This window comes from Lycium barbarum, chromosome 11 (assembly GCF_019175385.1).
Source record: "Lycium barbarum isolate Lr01 chromosome 11, ASM1917538v2, whole genome shotgun sequence".
NCBI lineage: Eukaryota > Viridiplantae > Streptophyta > Magnoliopsida > Solanales > Solanaceae > Lycium > Lycium barbarum.
Genome location: NC_083347.1, coordinates 75852039 through 75872152, shown reverse-complemented (window position 1 = coordinate 75872152; position 20114 = coordinate 75852039). Strand labels below are relative to the sequence as shown.

The 20114-nt window shown below is 36.0% G+C and overlaps 2 protein-coding genes across 2 annotated transcripts; both read right to left on the bottom strand.

The window, feature by feature from the left end:
* Nucleotides 1-1177: 1177 nt before the first annotated feature.
* Nucleotides 1178-3976, bottom strand: LOC132617519 (probable pectate lyase P56). Its single transcript, XM_060332531.1, has 3 exons — nt 3206-3976; nt 2269-2569; nt 1178-1678 (listed from the first exon to the last, which is right to left on the bottom strand). Exons 1-3 carry the CDS (start codon nt 3780-3782, stop codon nt 1363-1365), a joined length of 1194 nt encoding a protein of 397 aa, XP_060188514.1. The 5' UTR covers nt 3783-3976; the 3' UTR covers nt 1178-1362.
* A 12185-nt stretch (nt 3977-16161) lies between these two features.
* Nucleotides 16162-19392, bottom strand: LOC132619355 (probable pectate lyase P59). Its single transcript, XM_060334287.1, has 4 exons — nt 18984-19392; nt 18006-18329; nt 17283-17874; nt 16162-16662 (listed from the first exon to the last, which is right to left on the bottom strand). Exons 1-4 carry the CDS (start codon nt 19181-19183, stop codon nt 16435-16437), a joined length of 1344 nt encoding a protein of 447 aa, XP_060190270.1. The 5' UTR covers nt 19184-19392; the 3' UTR covers nt 16162-16434.
* Nucleotides 19393-20114: the final 722 nt, after the last annotated feature.

Genomic DNA, 20114 nt, shown 5'->3' with positions numbered 1-20114 from the left:
TCATTTATTTTTAGAAATTTATGGATAACATGTGTTACATCTTTTGATGTCAGCTTAATACAAAACTCCTTCCGTCCCAAACAAAAATTGATCCACTAAAATGTAATAAATAGATGCATTTAGTTTTTAAAATGTTGTATTTGTATAGACTTCCCCTGTAATTATAAAGATATCATGTGTAAAATATAATAAATTAGTGAATTGGTATGAGAAAGTGGACACCATAATACAACAACAACAACAACAACAACAACAACAACATACCCAGTGAAATCTCACAGTGGATACCATAATAGCGTGCAATAATTCTTTAAACTAAAAATAAATACAAATCTACAGTATTGCTTAGAGGCCACAATACTCAGTTTTTGAAAGTCACCGTGGAAGAGATGAAAATTTTGGGACCCACATTTCTTAAAAGATGTACTTGATTACAATTCTTTAAAGAGGATACGGATAAACAAATTAAAATGGTCCCGTATTTTCGTCCAAATAGAAAAAAGTACACACATAATGCTATTGAGAACAACAGGCCTAAAGTAGACAAACTATCAAATTCCAAAAATGCCCCTTCGAATTGAATTCACAGGCATGTCCACTCTTCTATATAGTAGAAAAATGGTTTTCCCAATCGCAACTCTTAAAACCATATTATTATTAGCTGGTTTCTCTCATTGCATTGTCCATATAATTCTATGTTACCATTACTATTTCTAATATTTCTAACATGAAGTGGTGTGGCCGTCTAAAATTATGTTATTCGGATCCTCTAAAATGTTACTTCACTTGATATCGGATCTTCCAAATAATGCATGTTTCTAGGACACGAACACAACGACAATTTTTAGAGGATTCTAGCAACATATAGTCTATAACTCTTTGCTGAAGAGGATTTGTCATCAAAATAGTCTATAACTTGTTTATTATATTGAGATTGCATACAACAGCCGGAGCTGAATCTAAGATCTTAAATTATGGATGTGCAGTGTTGTAACCACTGCTTATTTGTAACAAAATATGTTTCAACTTGTATAACAGAGTTTTTAAATTAAAAAAAAAAATTAGCTCGAAAACTAAAAGTAAAGGGGTTTTTAGGTCCTCGAAGGAACGACAATAAAACCAAAACAAAGCAAGAAGTGGAAGAGAGACATATCTGTATGTAAATAGGATTTCAACAAGAGATTAAGAGAGCAGAGAATTATCATTGCTTTATATGGCGAATTAAATGTTACATAATAATCCTCTTTGTCACCCCCATTACCAAAAGAAATACTAAGAAATATGACATAATAATCCTCTTTGCTTTTCTATTTGTCCGTTTGGCGAGTAGGGGTTCACTAATAATAATCTGAAAAATGTTTTTTAGCATTTACATCCAATTTTGCAAGCCAAAGCACCAGAAAACTTAGTAAGTTTTCCAACTAACGAAGATGGTTCTGGTTTAATCAAATTGAGATGATCAATTTTGTCAAGTAAATGTTGGTCACCAGATGGTGTAAATGTAGCACCATTTTCCATATCATCGCCATCTGATATCCATGTCCATTTCATCCATTCTTCCACACTTGAAGTACTTTTTTCTCTATATGTCACCTCTTTCACCAACAATTTATCCACAGCAATAAATCTGTTGCCCTGGCTGATGATGGTTGCTCCGCTGCTCCCCCCAATAGCATACCTGTAACGATATAATATAATTAGGGAAAATTATGTTTTTGGACTGGTCGGAAATATAACCGCCAACAAATATATACGTTTTGTATGTGAAGTATTAATATACATATAATCTACATAAATATACACACCAGTAGTATTAGTATTATTCTGTTACTATCTGTTGTTTCCTATACTTTAGTTACCATATTAGTATTTAGCTGTTATTACTGTCCATTTCTTTCAGCATGATACGTAATGCTTTCATTATTATTTGCCATGACTTCCTCACTTTCATATTTTCTTTTTCTAAAACTGCTTTGAAATGTTCTTTTGAGCCGAGGGTCCACTGGAAATAACTTATCTACCTCCACAAGGTAGGTGCAAGACCTGCGAACACACTACCCTCCCGAGACTCCACTTGTGAGATTACACTGGATATATTATTGTACTTTTATAGATAAACAATTTATATGCTTTATATATTTAGGCTAGCACCCATAATTAATTTCAGCCGATGAGCCAAAACTGAAAAGATCCCTATAATCACATAGTTTAACACAACAATTTATACTTTTAAATAATGAGATAGTTACACAGTTCAATAATTCGTACCTTTCCCAATGGGTGTAGTCATTGTTCACCAAATGGAAAAATCCAAATCTGCATCTAGGCATCCTTTGATCCAACCTCTTTCCAAAATGGTTATATGCTAATGTAATTTTCATTTCCTTGTCAACTTCATTATGATCATCAGCACCAAACAACATTACTTTTTCATGGTCAGTAAAGTGGCAGTTGGATATGGTAATATTAGTGGAATCAGCAACAGCGTCGATAAGACCATCGGTTGCACGGGACATAGAGATGTGGTCAATCCATATATCACGAGAATTGAAGATACTGATGGCATCACCTGTTGAGACATAATATAAAGTAAGTAATTAAAAAATGTGTTCACTCTAACAATTCAGCTACGTAAATTTTAGCAGAATATCTAAGGACCTCCAAACTTGATGCGTTTTATTCAGATCTCTCTAAAATTATGCTTGATCTGAATTAACCCCTATTTTCTTATTATCGTTACCCCCTCAAACAATAAGTGGTCCTAATTACCCTTTGTGCTTGACTGTTCTATAATCTAAGTGATTTCAAGTGATGTTTGGCTCGTGAGGGTGCAAAATAATAGTCACATCATATTAATTGGATGTGTAAAAAATCTAAAATACCATTTCCTTTTACATTTAGCCATTCCAACAACTATTTCCTTTTGTCCTATATATCTTCTCTATTCCTTCATCAAATTATAGCTACCAATTTTTCCTTCTTTTATCATTTTTTTTAGGGGGTAAAGATTATAGAAAAACCAAGTGTAGGGAATAATTAGGACCAGTTATTATTTGAGGGGGTAACGATCATAAATAAGTTAGGTACAGAGGATAATTAGGACCATATATAATTTAAGAGAGATTTAAATAAAATGCATCAAGTTTAGAGGAATCTTTAGATATTCTGGTTAAATATTTAGACGAGATGGTCGAGTTTACATTACCTTCATCTCCGCTCCTTAGGCCAATGTGGTCCTCGGACTCCCTAAGCAAGCCACCCGGGGTAGGTACTATATTGTGAATACGAAGGTTAGAGATAATAACATGTGATGCACATTGTATTTTAATGCCAGCTCCATTTGCTATGTGAACATTAACTCCACGTCCATCAATTGTTTTATTGCTACTCACAATAAGTTCCCTACTTAATTTAATTTTCATGTTTTTGGCAAATGTGATCCACAAGGGACCCTTTTGGATCACGCCGAATCGGAGAGTTCCGGGCTTAGGATCGACAACATCGTCATCAGAAGGATCTGTGACGATGTAGTATGGGCCCGACTTTCCTCCCATCGCATTGGTGCCAAAGCCCATTGCGCAGTCGGCCATTTTCTGGCGATCATCGGCCCAATTAGGGTCGCATCGCCAACACTTGTCAATAGCATTTATGGCCATGCATGGGCCTTTGTATTTCTTATCCCCGAGTTTCCTTCTTGGAGCGTTGTCTGCTGACCCTATTGCGACAAATACAAGGAGAATGAGGACAACGAGTAAATTGAAATTTGATATGTAGGAGTCCATTTTTTCTTTTGGTAATCTTGAAATGTTAGTGGGGTTATTGTTTGTTTGCTGGGCTGTTGAAGGTAGATGGTGCAAGGTAAATCCTTTCCACCACTATGTGGTCTTAAAAGACCAGCCCTTAAAAAAGTTTTGTAAAAAAAATAATCTAAAATCAGGATTATTTCTAAGCAAGCCACATTATTCGTTCCTCTTTTTGCTTTTTTTCGTTCACAGAACATTGTTCCTTATATACTGATAATGCGGAAGATTTTGGCCATTACTTGAAATATGGAGCGGTATACATGGTTTATCATTCGTCAACTATTGGCCTCGCGGAAGTATAGCCTTAAGAAAATAAGGAGTTTAATTTATACACACATACAATACGAGAATTTTTATATTCTCAAGGGTAATAATTCAAATATGTCATCGAACTATGAGAAATAGTCTATCCATGCCACTCGTTAATTGTTGGGCATAAATGCCAACGCCGTGACACATTTTGTTCATTCGTGCCACTAACCACTGACAGAGCCTCAATAATATTAGATTTTGCCACGTGGCATTATTTAAACCCTTCGTTACTTACCAGCCTCCAACCCTCTCACCCCCTTTACGAGTGACATATGTGAGCCGTTTCGTTAAGTTTAGTGATATATTTGAGCATTTTCCTAATCCCTTATAATACATGACTCTCTTGGGTAATAAAACTGACTTAAGTTATTTTTCTTTTTATCATTGATGCGCATGCCATTCAACCTTTTAGAATTATATTTCTATATAAACCTCCCCTTTTCAAATTTTATGTAATAAATTTAATTTTATGAAACAAACTTATAAGGACAAGCTTGTCCCTCATAGTAACAACATTATTAAATTATTTGGAGAAACTATACTCTCTAATTTAATTGAATTATGAATCAAACTTATGCTACATCATTCTCAATTTTCACGTATTTTTTAGCTCTTTAAAAGATTCATTAGCAAGGTCTTTCCACATGGACCTTGTTGGACTAGATTCCCTGTTAGCGAGAGCAGCTTAGAAAGAGAAAGGAGCGCCCAAGAATTCGATGTTCGATGATAGAATCTTTGGGATCGTTAGCAAAAAGAAAAGCCGACATTTGCTTTTCCATGCTTTTTTACATTTCAGTTCAGATACGCTGCTGGACTTGTGCCTTTGCACGCTCGACTGCGCCCCCATCCCACCTGGCCCATTCTAGCGACTCGCCTCTTCTCATTCTTGTCCTCTTGTACTTACGTTTTCCATTCATTGGTTATTAGCGGCATCTCGAAAACGTCCAGGTCGAAATAGGGCTTTGAAATTAAGTTCCGAATTAAAGGATGCCGCCAAAGGGAGTGGCGATGCCATACGCAAAAAGGAAGAGACTTATGGAATGGCAAAGGCAAATAAAGCTTTTGCACATTTTCGTTAATCCATGAACAGGATCTATACATCTCGATCGGAAAAGAATCAAGAGAAAAAGAGAAAATCGGAATTGATCGATTTTAAAAATCACTTATTTTGGTTTTACCCCATATTGTAGGGTGGATCTCGAAAGATATGAAAGATCTCCCTCCAAGCCATTCATACATACCGAAACAACCACAATATGCACCACTGCCAATTGAAAAACAAATTCTAGTAATTTATGCAGCTGTCAATGGATTCTGTGATGGAATGCCATTAGACAGAATTTCTCAATATGAGAGAGCCATTCCAAATAGTGTCAACCCAGAATTACTACAATCCTTTTTAGAAAAAGGTGGCTTAACTAACGAAAGAAATTCTTATCCAAGACTTGTATCATTTTATGATGCCATGTGAATCGCTAGAAACATGTGAAGTGTATGGCTAACCCAATAACGAAAGTTTTGTAAGGGAACTGGAGCAGACTTTTAAAAGAGAGTACACTAATGAAAGTGTAGTTGGGATGAGAAGTACATATAAGTGTGTGAATTAAGAGAATGTATGTGTTTTCGTCGCAGAATTTGGGGTATTGCAGTAGTTGGGACGTGGTGATGGCTTGGGAAAAGGACATAAAATTTGCTTAAGAAAACAAAAAGACTAGATTAAAAGAGAGTACACTAATAAGGTATAGCTGGGTAACGAAAGTACATATGAGTGTGTGAATTAAGAGTATGTATGTGCTTTCACGGTAGAATTTCGGGTGTTACAGTGGTTGGGACGTGATGGTGGCTTGGGAAAAGGACATTTTTTTTAAAAGACGAGTTTAAAAGAGAGTACACTAATGAGGTGTAGCTAGGTGTCCAAGTACATATGAGTGTGTGGATTAAGAGTGTGTGTGTCTTTTTAGGTGAAATTTGGAGTGTTCATAGCAGTTGGGACGTTATAAGGGATTGGGAAAAAACTCAAATATATCACTGAATTTAACGAAATGGCTCACATATGCCACTCGTAAAAGGAGGTGAGAGGGGTGGGGCCATGTAAGTAATGAAGGGTTTAGATAACGCCACGTGGCAAAATCTGATAGTAGTAGGGCTCCGTTAGTGGTTAGTGGCATGAATGAATCAATTGTGTCATGAAGGTGGCATTTTTATGCCCAACTATTAACGATTGACATGAATAGACTCTTTGTGATAGTTCGATGACATATTTGAGTTTTTTTCCTATTATGAATATATTTAATTGATTATAATAGCTATTGCTCTGCTTTTCTAATTATCATATCAAGTTTGATATGAAAAATTATCTGATTTTATAGACCTAACATACCTCGAATATAAAAATACTACTTACAAAGTAAGGCAAGGACCAGTTTGGTACTTCCTTTTGGGCGATTAGGCAAGTATTTAAAAATTTCTTTTTTCTAGCCATTAGTAGTAATGGAGCTGGTGCTGCAGTAGGATAAGTGAACAAACAAATAAATAATTAAACTAATAAATGTGCAATGTTGATTTTGTAACGTTAATTAAGAACTGACACTTACAGACTTACTAGGTACATGCTATGAGCATTTGAAGTCTAATACAAAAAAGGTATTTATTGTCAGTAAATATGAGTGACAAAATTAACCCATGAAATAGATACTTGTAATAATTACTCTCATAATTGCTATCTAACAGTAAGTCATTATTTAAAAACTATGGAAGTTTGGTCATTTTTTGATGCGAAAATAATATTTAACCAAAACATCCCAACTTAAAAAGTGGCATAGGCCATAGACCCACTCTTTTCGCTACTGATTTATCATTTAGTTTTTGTAACTTAAACTACAGAATAGTATCTTGGAGGTCGAAGCAGAAAGCTAAAAGCGAATCAATGAATCAACTAAATGCTATCCACAAGATTAAAACATATATGTCATGCACCAAATTCTAGGATGAGAGTAATTGGCACCCCATTTGCCTTTAACCTTCCCCGAGCGAACCGACTTTTAAATGTATCTACTCATAAGCATGTAAGTACATGTTGTACTTTATGAAAATTTTGTCACGACCCCAATCTAGCACCTAAGCCTCGTAGTGCACCTGACGAGCCACTACCTATAAGGCAAACCCTCTAACCTAATACATGCGATTAACGATGAATAATGAAGAAACAAGTACAATTAGTACTATTTCAATAGATAATAAGGATAGAATTGTAAAACATGATAACATAATCTGCCTGTACAACCCAAAATAGATTGAGTCATGGAGCTACAATACCTGAATACAAAGTATGACTCAACTCAAAATGAAAAAGTACGTACTAAAGTTTGCTAAACTGGAAGAAGTTGCCTCCATGGTCTAATAGTGGCTCACCTCTCCTGAGATGATGTTGGAGTCACTGCCCTGCAGCCAAATCACCCTCATTCTAGAAGACCTAGATCATCGACTCGCTCCCCCATCCTACCTTGGGAAAGTCTTTAGAAAATCGTTGGTAATGCATACAGAGCAATAACAATAGTAGTACACGTATATAAATAAAATACAAATAAAACAACTAAGCTGGAGTCATGAATACAAATAATGCAAGTGGATATGACATATAATTTGCTATTTCCACTAGAACTGCTATAGAGCATAGGTTGCCTGTCTGATCCGCTCGAAGCACTCAGATGAACCAGGTGGTTTAAATGCATGCAAGTAGCTCATACATCGTGTTTTGTGGATAAAAGCAAGCAAATTTAGAGTTAAAGTCTCACTTTCCTGGAATCCGATGGCCAAATCTTATTTCGAAATGCCAAAATCACCTCAACCAAACTCCGTCGGCCTCAATCTATTCAAATTCATCAATAACGGGTCCAAATTAGTCTAGTGAAACCAAAATTATAATTTTAGGATGCCTCAAGGTCAAAGTAAACTCTTAGTGAGCTCAAACCATCCCTCGGGTCAATGGTCCGAAATACGAAATTGATTACATGGACGCGTTACCCATAAGCTACGGAGTTTAATTCAATAATCAAAATCACATTTTGATACCAATTGCTAGGTTAAATCGATTATTCCCTAATTTTAGGTTAGGTTAAGAATCCCCAATTTTAAATTCTAGAATAGCATGATGCCATGGCTCAAAATTCGATGATATTAAAGTATAATTACTAGATTGGTATAAGGAATCGTTATCCAGATTTTAGGTTGAACATCCACCAATTCAGATCCAAAAATCGAGAGCTTTTCTCCTTAAATTTGCTAAAAATAGTTATTGTCTCGAATTTTAAGTTATTTATATCTACTAAAATGTAGCAATTGCGGAACCCTCCATCGTAATTGCGACACCACAATTTCGGGCTCCACTTTGCAAAAGCAAAGGTAAAGTTGGCCGACCACCATCACAATTGCGGAAAGTCAATCGTTGACTAACCCTCACAATTATCGTCCCTAGCTCGCTTTTGTGCAGTCCTATCTAGTGCTTCGTTTCGCAAATGCGACCATATGGCCCTAAATGGAACACACTAGCTGACAGTAATTTTACTGTGAAAAAAATGACTCTTTGCCAAAAACTCATCCGAACCGCTTGGCTACCAACCCGCCATCCTAGTAAGTCTCAAAGGGTAAAAAAACAACATCTAGGAAGTGTCAAAACACAATTTAAAGCGCAAAAGCTTATAACGAGGTTGATACAATCATTCATGTTTGTCATATATGTAACATGAGGCTCATTAGCTAAAATTTAAATGGTACACTTCAAGTATGATTCTTATGTCTTATATAAAGTGTGGATCTCATCACATGCATGTGTGCATATAATATAAAGACTCATGAACTATATACTCTTCCACAGTGTATCATGGAACCTTTACTATCAAATATAAGAATATAACCGGAACATTCCTCTAGAATTATAGCGAGTTCACCAAGTATAGATTGGAATGTGGGAGTCACTAAATTCATGTGTCACCTGATGTGCCTGTACCTTTAAACTGGCAACATGTAAAAGGAAACTTGAGTACGTGATAGGTATTCACTGAGCATCATAGATCTCTGACAAAATGATTGAAATAGAGACTTAAGAAAACATAATGCAATGTGATACAAGTCAGAAAAATCATGAAGATCAATTCTAAAAGAAAAATTATATTTTTTTTAACAAAAAATGTAATGTGCATTTATGCTTGAAACATAGTACAAAATGAACATAATGTACTATAGTGAGGAGTTTCTATAGACACTGACATAGTCTCTCATAAGAATCTCAACTGCACCACGTGACTACCATGACAAACGATGAAAACTCAGTCGACAAAGAGGTATCACTATATATGCCTATGGATCGATACTCCGAAGGTAAGATAGCACCCTAAATGTACCTCTTAATTTAGATTTGAACTAGTAACAAAGTTAGTTAACTATTATCCTATACTGATGTATTTAGTTTCTAGATAAATATCTCATCTCGTGGAAACAAATAATGTGCCTGATGTTAGTTAGTTGTTGTGCAAGAGTGAGTTAGTTAGTTTAGAGAAGAGTCAGTTAGTTGATATATATTTTAGTTAGTTAGATTGGGCAGCTGTACACAACTAAGTATTTTACTTTCTCTCATCCTTGTATCCTTATATAATGAGCATGACGAGACTTGAAATCAGTTGGTTTCGCATAGATTTGATTCACTCTCTCTTCTCTGTTCTTCATCTAGAACTAGGTCAAGAGCTTAACTTGCTCATCAATGGCCGTTTCAATTGTTTATGTTCAGTTCTTCTTAGTTTCATCATGGTATCAGAACTTATCTCATGATCCTACTCTCAGTTTCTTTGATTACTGATTTGTTTTTTACTCTCTCCCTTTTTGACAAAATTTTTCTTCGAGTTTGCGAAGTTGCAATCGCAACTTATTCATCGATTCAAGTTAATCTGTATTTCATGTATTACTAATTCAACTCAATTGCAGATTGTGTCATTACAATTCGATTCAATTTGTAGTTTTACAGCTCTAGTTCAAGTTCAATGTGCATAGGGTTCTACTGCCTTAGTTCAGATCCAATTTTGCAGTTCTTGCGATTACGATCCTAGTTCCTCTTTCACTGATTGTGTATCCATTGTCGAATTTCTTCAAAATTCACCTATCATGGCACCGGAACAAAGAAATCAAACACATCAAACAAATGAGGAAACACGCGATTCAACAAATTCTCCGTACATACATCCATCTGAAACTGCAGGTACTACACTGCTTCCTAGTGTCTTAGAAGAGAATGCTTAGCGCACTTTCAGTCAAAAATAAAATAGGCTTCATCAATGGGAAATATGTAAGACCAGCTGGGGGATTCACCTTCTCTCGGAAATTGGGAGAGGTATGATGAATATATTGTAACCTCATGGATTTCGAACTCACTCCCAAGGGACTTAACATATAGTCAGTATGTGAACAATGCTAAGGAACTTTGGCAAGAGCAGGAAGACAGATATGATCAAACAAATGGTGCAAAAGTATACCAATTGCAGAAGGAAATCAATGATCTTTCATAAGGTAACCTTGATATTACTAACTACTACAACAGGATGAAGAAACTTTGGGAGGAATTAAATGCTCTAAGCTTACACAGAACTTGCACTTGCCAGTGCACTTGTAGTGCTAAAGCTAGAATGCTCAAGGCTGAGCAAGATAGAAGCCTAATCCAATTCCTCATGGGATTGAATAAAGTATATATAACTGTTGGGGGGGGGGGGGGGGGGGGGTAATCTTAATGATGAATCCATTACCAAATATTGCACAAGCATTTTCTATCCTAGTCCAAGAGGAAAAAAGACAGGCTAAACCTAGGAACCAGTTGGCCTTGGAATCCACATCCCTAAACGCTCATGGAGCACCTAATGCAGGTTTCAAGACAAATTATCAAACTAACAAACAAAGTCAATACAGTAAACAAAGCCACAACCAATTTACAAACCAATATGGAGCAAGTGGATCTGGATCTGGAAATCAGTTTCGAGCAAGTAGCTCTTGGACTTATAGAGGAGGGTATAACCATGACAAGACTCAACAATTTTGTGACCATCGTAAGAGGCCTGGATACACTAAAGATAAGTGCTACTGGTTGCATGGATACCCTCAAGGCTTCAAGTTCACCAATGGGAAGAATGTGGGATCTGTTACTAATGTACATGGTGGATACAATGAAGTCAGTGATAAGAAGAATAATGAATTTAACCAGAGAGGCCAGGACAATTGCCAGAACAATAACCAAGATGTACAGAACCTAACCGAAGAATAATGCAATCAACTGCTGAATTTCCTTAATAACAACTTTTAGCTTGGAAATGCAGGACATGATGCAAACAACAACCTCACTAGTGGAGCAATGAAATTTGCAGGTATAATATCTTGCTACTCTTCCATGACTAAGATTGGTGAACTCTCTTGTGTGTGTTAGACATTATCTACTGATTCTTGGATAATAGACTCTAGCACTACAAACCACATGACATACAACAAAACCTTACTGATCAATATTCCAACCTTACCTTACCGTTTCTTGGTAACCTTACCTAATGGATATAAAGTCAAAGTAACAGAAATTGTCAATATCTATCTTAGTCCAACATTAACTTTGTATAAAGTATTGTTTGTGTCTAGCTTCAAATTTAATCTTACATCAATTCACTGTTTGTGTGTCTAACTCCAAAGTATTGTTTGTTTCAGAACTTTCTCTTGTGTCATGGATGCCGCTTCTCTGAAGAGGCCTCTGGAGATTGGTAGGGCCAGAAATGGTCTATATTATGTCTACTCAAGCTGTCACAATGACAACCCAACAACACCAGTCATCATCTAGATGTAGTCTTTCATCTTCTGTTCCCACTTTGTCTCCGTCATTTACTTGTTCTTCTCTGTGTCATAAACAAGTTCCATCATCACCACTTTCACTTGATATTGTAAATAGATCATATTCTGCTAATAAAGGAACTTGTTCTGCTTTGCATCCTTGCTTATCTTCTGCATCTCATGAAAGTAATGTTGACCTTTTTGCATCTCATGAAACAATGCTGATCTTTTATGGCATCAAAGATTAGGACATGTACCCTTTGTGAGGATGAAAGAAATATCCTCTTTACCTACTGTTACTCCCAAAGAACCATTTCTATGCTCTATTTGTCCCACGGCCAGGCAGGCTAGATTGTCATTTCCTCAGAAAAACTCAACCAACACAGCTTTTTTGACCTTTTACATGTAGATGTATGGGGACCATATCATGTTTCCACTTATGACAACTATAAGTACTTTCTTACCTTGGTTGATGAATTTAGCAGATCAACCTGGACACATCTAATGAGCTGTAAGAGCAATGCTCTTCAGGCTAGTAAAGCTTTTCTTTCTCTCATAGAAAATAAGTTTTCCTACCATCAAAACTGTTAGATCTGATTATGGCCTAGAGTTTGTAAACACTGAAGCAATACAATTCTTTCAATAAAAGGGGATTGTCCACCAAACAACTTGCCCATACACATCACAACAAAATAGTGTGGTGGAAAGAAAGCACAAACACTTTTTGAGATAGCAAGGGACCTTTTGTACCAATCCAAACTACCTATCAAATATTGGTGGGGAATGTATACTAACAACTACATATTTGATAAATAGATTGTTTTCTACGGTATTGAAAAACACGTGTCCATATGAACTCTTATATCAAAACAAACCAAACTATCCACACCTAAAGACATTTGGTTGCCTTTGCTTTCCTACCACTCTCAAAAGTCACAAGGACAAAATTGAACCTAGAGCCATCCCACACATTTTTGTAGGATATTCTTTTGGCTCCAAAGGTTACAAGGTCTTGGATTTGACCACAAAAAGAATGCATTTTTCTAGAGATGTAATATTTTATGAAAGTATATTTCCTTTTTCTATGTCTACAGCTCATCCCACTTGTCCTTCTATTGTAAAAATGATGAATGATAATTTTAACAAATTGAATCATGTTACAAGCAATCTTAATACAAGTCATCTAGAGCTAATTCAATCAGTTTATTTATTTACACATGACTCTGTATCCAATCCTGAAGCAACACCTATGAATCCACATGAACCTGATTCAACACCTCCTTTGACTGACCCTATAGCACCACCTGTAGATATTCTAGTTCCTATCACCACTCACCAACCTCTAGTTGAACCTAGGAGATCATATAGACCTCATATCACACATGCCTATAACTACAAACTATCTAACCTCCAATCACCACAAACCTCTAGTCCACCTTCCTCTTCTACATCAGATCCTCTCCATTCTCTCACTCATGCTTCTTTCACTTCATTTAGTCCTAACAGTCAGCAGGTAATGAGGAACATATATCTTGATTGTGAACCATCCTCTTATGAAGTGGCAGTTTCAGATCCTTCTTGGCAAGCTGCAATGACACAGGGGTTTGAAGCATTGTATGCCAATCACACTTAGGACTTAGTCCCTTTACCTGCTGGGAAGAGGGCAAAAGTTGGTAAATGAGTTTATAAGGTAAAACATAAGGCATGTGGAAGTGTGAAATTATTCAAGGCAAGACTTGTAGTTAAGGGATGCGCTCAATGACATGGGATTGACTTAAGGGATGCGCTCAATGACATGGGATTGACTACACTGAGACTTTCTCTCAAGTGGTTAAGATGACCACCATAAGAACTTTGCTCAGTCTAGCTGTCAAGAGAGGCTGGAAACTATGCCAATTGGATGTCAATAATGCATTCCTCCATGGGGATTTGCATGAGGAAGTCTTTATGGAAGCTCCACAGGGGTTGCTTGTTGAAAATGCAAGACTTATTTGCAAGTTTAGGAAGTCTCTTTATGGCCTGAAACAAGCCAGTAGGCAATGGTATGATAAGTTAGCAGCATCCTTGAGCTCAAAGGGGTTTACACATTCTGTCAGTAACTACTCTTTGTTTTATAAGAAGAATGGTCAGTCCATTATATTTATTGTTGTTTATGTTGATGATGTGATCTTTAATGGGACTGACATAGTAGAAATTCAATCATTGAAGCAATTTCTGCACAACAAATTCAAGATCAAGGATTTGGGACAATTGCATTATTTTCTGGGGTTAGAAGTTCTATATAGGGACAATGGCATATTGATTTCACAAAGGAAGGTTGCTACGGATTTACTCTAAGAGCATGACTGCTTGAATTACACCACAGTTTCTTCTCCACTAGACACAATTGTGAAGCTAAAGGCTGCTGAGGGTAAATTGCTGTTAGATCCTACTTCTTATAGAAAATTGGTTGGGAAACTCAATTTCCTCACTAATACCAGATTGGACATTTCTTATAGTGTCCAACACCTTAGTCAGTTCATGCAAGATCCTAAGGAGCCACATTACAAGGCATCCTTTCATGTCTTGAGATATTTCAAAGTTGATCCTACTTTGGGTATTTTCCTGTCCAACAGTCAAAACTACAAAGTTTTTAGCTTATTGTGACTCAGACTGGGCTACTTGCCCAGATTCGAGGAGGTCAGTGAGCGGATACATTATGTTTCTTGGTGAGAGTCCCATCAGTTGGAAATCAAAGAAGCAAACCACTATTTCACCATCCTCAGTCGAGGCTGAGTACAGATCTGTTAGAAAAGTTGTTGGGAACTAGTTTGGTTGGACATATTGCTTGATGAGTTGACTGTTGTTTTCACCAGACCCATCTCAGTGTTCTGTGATAATCAAACAACTATTCACATACATACAATCCTGTGTTCTTTGAAAGAACAAAGCATATTGAGGTAGATTGCCACTTTGTTAGAGATAAACTACAAGATGGACTTATTGACTTGCACTACATCTCCACTAATGCACAACTGACTGATATTCTTACCAAAGCTCTCCGTAGTGTCAAACATCACACCTTACTTGGCAAGTTGGTAGTGATACCATCACTTCCAACTTGAGGGAGGTTGGGGGGGGGGGGGGGGGGAGGTGTTGAGATTATTAGGTGAAGATTAGATTAGGTAGCTATTTATACAGTTAGTTAGCTTAGAGAAGAGTCGGTTAGTTGATAGATATTTTAGTAGTTAGTTAGATTGGCCAGATGTACACAACTAAGCATTTTGCTTTCTGGGACAGGGTGAGAACCTTCTGTTGGTTACGCTCATCCTTGTATCTATGTATAATGAGCATGATACACACAAATGAAATCAGTTGGTTTCACACAGATTTGATTCACTCTCTCTTCTCTGTTCTTCATCTAGAACTAGGTCAAGAGCTTAACTTGCTCATCAATGGTTGTTTCAATTGCTTGAGTTCAATTCTTCTTAATTTCAACAATTTGCCAAATCAATGAATCTCCCCAAACAGGTGATTGGCCACTACATACCACAAATAGGATGCAGGTTCCTAATTTATGACATAGTCGTCAAGAATTTTTTTGAACAAGATTTCAATGTATAGCGCAAGGTATTTTTGTTGTTTCTCCTGGGTCTATATGATGAGCTAGGTATAAAGGTAAGGACAGACTGATCCTTGGCTCATAACATATACCACGGAGCTATCTTGATCCATTGTTTCGTTTTATGTACCGGTAAGGTCAGATATCGCGCGTCTTTGTCATTTTTTTCTTTTTATTATGTTGGTTTGGGAGGTTTAGGTTGTTATGTTCCCCTCCTTTTTTATACTCTTTTTCTTGATTTATAAAAATAAATAAGTTAGGGGTCGGTGTCAAATCCCCATCACCACAGGATGTGAATTGAATTGATTAAAAGAAATCTTATTAAAAGAAGAGATTAATATATCAAGTTTGTCATAAAAAGCTACCTATTATTATAAGTCGACTTAGCCTGATAGTGCAAAAATTGAAACTCATAATTACCCCATCACCACAAGACGTGAATTGAATTGATTAAAAGAAATCTTATTAAAAGAAGAGATTAATATATCAAGTTTGCTATAAAAAGCTACCTATTATTATAAGTCGACTTAGCCTGATAGTGCAAAAATTGAAACTCATAATTAAACTCCTTGAACATACAAAATTAAATGCACGATGAATGTAAAAATGTATGCTTTTCCATTTATTAGAGAACCAAAACATTGATTACAAAACTGCCAACGGCTGCACAACATATGTACACAAAATGAAAGCTTGCCGCTATGAGCAAAACATTAAAGGTAATCAACATTTATAGCTCTTTTACTCCCAAGAAAAAAATTAATTTACAAAATAGTTATCTCGATAGATACATACAAAAAATTGTAGCATTCTCCGACTTCACCGTTATTTGCTATCTTAAGATGTTAGAAAATAAATTGTTTTTATTTTCTAACAAGGTTGTTCTTCTTTGCAGCCAAGTGCACCTGCAAACCTAGTAATCCAAGTGACTTCTTCTGCTGGGGCAGCTGATATTCCATCATAAAGATCTTTGTGTTTCTGTGACCAATCTGGATCTCCAGATTCAGTGAAGTATGCACCATTCATGAATAGATTTCCCTCTGATCTCCATGTCCATTGCATCCACACTGATTCTGGGTTGTACTCCCTCTTTGTTACCTATGTGTACACATTCAAAATTCAGTACAAATGATAGTAATACACAGTTTTCTTGTACCATCATTTTAACATATAAATCTATAGTTATCGTAATTTAGTAATAGTAACTTGAAAATACAAATATAACCTACTATAATCGGTTAAAATATCCTAATAGTGTGTAAAAATTCGATTTTCTCTCATGGCTCCCTTTTCAGTAATAACATTAGTTGTTGGATAGCTCAGGAGAAAGTGTGCGCGCAAAATCTAGAGCAACTCTTTTTTGGGATACAGGTAATTGCCCTTTCTTTTTTCTTTCCCAAGTGAAGTTACTCCCACGCTAAGCACCAAAGGGCTCCTTACTTCGGCAAATTCATATCCCTCTTCTTTTGAGAGAGAATCATGTGAAGGGCTAAAGATGAAGGTCAAGCTTTGCCCTCCCTTTGTACCGATCATAGTAGCGAGTATATGTGTACCGCTCAAGACATGATGGGCGTGATGACTGACGTCATTCTCACCTTTTTCTGACTTATAACTTGTAGTGTATAGCTTATATATCCTTATTAACCCCTCAAATTACAAATACAAAATAAAGTTTTAGACAAACAAATAAGCAAACAAAGAATGTAGAGTTTGATTACCTGCTTCTTGAAGATGTCTGGAGGAGCAATAAAACGATTACCCTGGGTAATGATAGTGGGATGCATGCTGCCACCAATGGCATACATATTCCAGTGAGTATAGTCATTGTTAACAACATGGATATATCCCCATCGACACCTTGGCATTCTCTGTACCAATCTCTTCCCAAAATGATTGAAAGCTAATGTGATTTGCATAACTTGATCTATGGAAGAACTGTCACTTGCACCAAACAACATCACCTCATTGTGATCAGTGAAATGTCCATTGGATATTGTGATACCAGTGGATCCTTCAACAGCGTCGATCAGCCCATCGTAGCAACTCTTCATAGAGACATGATCAATCCATATATTGGACGCGCCGAAGATTGAAATGCCATCTCCATCACTTTTCGTACGTATTCCAATATGGTCCACTGCATCCCGAACCATCCCACCATTTCCCTCAACAATGTCATGAATGTGAAGTCCGTGGATGATCACGTTCTTGATATACTGGAGGGTTATGCCAGCACCTTTAGCAATGTGAACATTAGCCCCACGAGCATCGATGGTCTTGTCACTCTGCATGATCATCTCCTGGTGCAACCTGGAGACAATTTGAGTGACATTGAAATAAATGAGCGTTTTGAAGTTGAATTGTATTTAAAAAGCTTATTTAAATTTATGAGTAAAAATTATTATTTCACTTGAAGTACTTCGGACATTGATGTGACTTACCTAATGGTCATACCCTTTTTAAATATGATCCACAATGGCTCCTTCTGGATAACAGCATGACGAAGAGTTCCTGGTTTTGGATCGGTATAATCATCAGAATTATCAGTGACAACATAGAATTCACCGTCTTTTCCACCAGTGGCCTTGGATCCAAAGCCCATTGCACAATCTGCTAGTCTTTTCCTATTGTCTGCCCAATTAGGGTCACATCTCCAGCACCTATCAATTGGATTTGTGACCGTGCAAGGTCCATCGTACTTTTTGGTCCCTAGCCCTCTCCTTGTGCTATTGCTATGTTTAACTTGCCTTAATTCCTTCATTGTGCTGTAATTTAATGCAACTCATAATGTAAATATTTTTTCTACAAAAGATAATACTCTATACTACTGTATTAATTATGCACCATATTATATACGAGAACATTTCTAGTGAAGTTGTTTCTCTGAAATAAAACATTTCATTGCACACAAAGGAGGGGTATCAATAAACAAAATAACTTATTCTTCATTGTCCTCAAAGCTCATTTTGTAGGTACATTTGTTATATCATTCCCCCTCTGTACATGTGATCTTGTAAATATAGTTGAAATTAGCAACATGAAGAATGAAGAATGCTGGATATTCCTTTTTCTCTTGACTTTGTGATGCTTTTATAAATTGTCATCCCAAAAGGCCAAAACTCAAAATGACCCTACAATATGGACTTTTAGGATCATAGTGAAGAAAATAATTACCTTTTCATTTTCAAAAGAATTATAAGATCCACAAAACACGTGGAAAATATAATAGAGGCGGATATAAAGTTGACGAATTTAATTGCATGCATTATTTTTGATAAATCAAATATATGCACAGTTTATATGCAAAAAAAAAAAAACCCACATATTGTGCATATAGAGTTATAGACAATATACATTTTGGATTCATTGAATCTAAATTCTAAATTCGATTCCAAAGAGAAAACAGGAAATTTACTTACTCGCGAAGTTTTTGGTTAAATGCAAGTGTGACATTTTCAGGGTGGGGCTCGTAAATCTGACGGGCATACTCTTTTGCTTCTTCGGCTCTCCTCCTCCATACCTCGTCGAAGTCACCAATATGAGCCATTAGGCTCGGTATTATTGTACAAAAAGTGATAAATAGAAAGAAGAACGAATACTTTAACTTAGGTCCTCCCATCTCTGTGTTTCTTTTATAATTTTTTTTTTATTCTGATATTTTTTATATAATTTTTTTTTTTAACCTTCCTGTTGTTGTTACGATGGTCAAGGGTCGAACCCTTAACTCTGTACGGGTTCTGGCCCTTTATTGACCGGCCGCGACAACAAGAAGTTTTATAATTTTAGCTTAGGGCTCGGTCTCAAAGAGACAACAACGATGAAAGGTACGTTTCTTTTCACTTGTCAATTGTTGTTTAAATACTACTACTTGTGATTAACATTGAACACATAATTTCGCAACTTGCGCACATCCATTTCTTACTAAAGTAAATCACCATCACAAATTAATTCCTCATTTTTCGTTACATGGTCTTTGTTGCAAAAGGCCTTGAGGATATTTCGCCAAAGTTGAACTAGTCAAAAGTTAAATACAAAAATAATAAAAAAAAAAGTCAAACTTTAAATACAAATATAAAATAGTTTAATCCTAACACAATAATTAATGGAATGGAGAGAAAGTAATAAACTCGCAACGACAAATTAAGTGGATGAGAGTTCTAGTCAGTTCATGAATAGATTAATCTCTCTATATTTTTTTTGGTGCACAGAGTTTAGTGTAATGCATTTAGCAGCATTAGTATATTCAAAACATCTGTTATGAAGTGTTTCGTTTGTTGAGCCAAACGAAGGTACATGCAAACAATGTTGGTTTGAGTTAAACAGGCAAAATGATAACATTATGTTAATCCTTAGTACGTACTTCTCATGTCATAATCATGAATATCCAGAAATTAAAAATCTCATATTTACATTCGTGCTACTTATCTTTTCTTGTCATTTAGTTATTATCGATCAACTAAAAAACATAAACATTGTTTCGAGATATCCAAGCAAATTAACAAAGTAATATTTTGCATATTTATACAATATTGATATTTGTTTACCCATAA

Coding starts and splice junctions, on each gene's coding strand:
- LOC132617519 (XM_060332531.1), bottom strand. CDS start 3,782: ATGGACTCCTACATATCAAATTTCAATTTACTCGTTGTCCTCATTCTC. Junction 2,570..3,205: donor CCTAAGGAGCGGAGATGAAG/GTAATGTAAACT, acceptor ATGTCTCAACAG/GTGATGCCATCAGTATCTTC. Junction 1,679..2,268: donor GACTACACCCATTGGGAAAG/GTACGAATTATT, acceptor ATATCGTTACAG/GTATGCTATTGGGGGGAGCA.
- LOC132619355 (XM_060334287.1), bottom strand. CDS start 19,183: ATGGGAGGACCTAAGTTAAAGTATTCGTTCTTCTTTCTATTTATCACT. Junction 18,330..18,983: donor TTTAACCAAAAACTTCGCGA/GTAAGTAAATTT, acceptor ATTAAATTACAG/CACAATGAAGGAATTAAGGC. Junction 17,875..18,005: donor AAAAAGGGTATGACCATTAG/GTAAGTCACATC, acceptor AATTGTCTCCAG/GTTGCACCAGGAGATGATCA.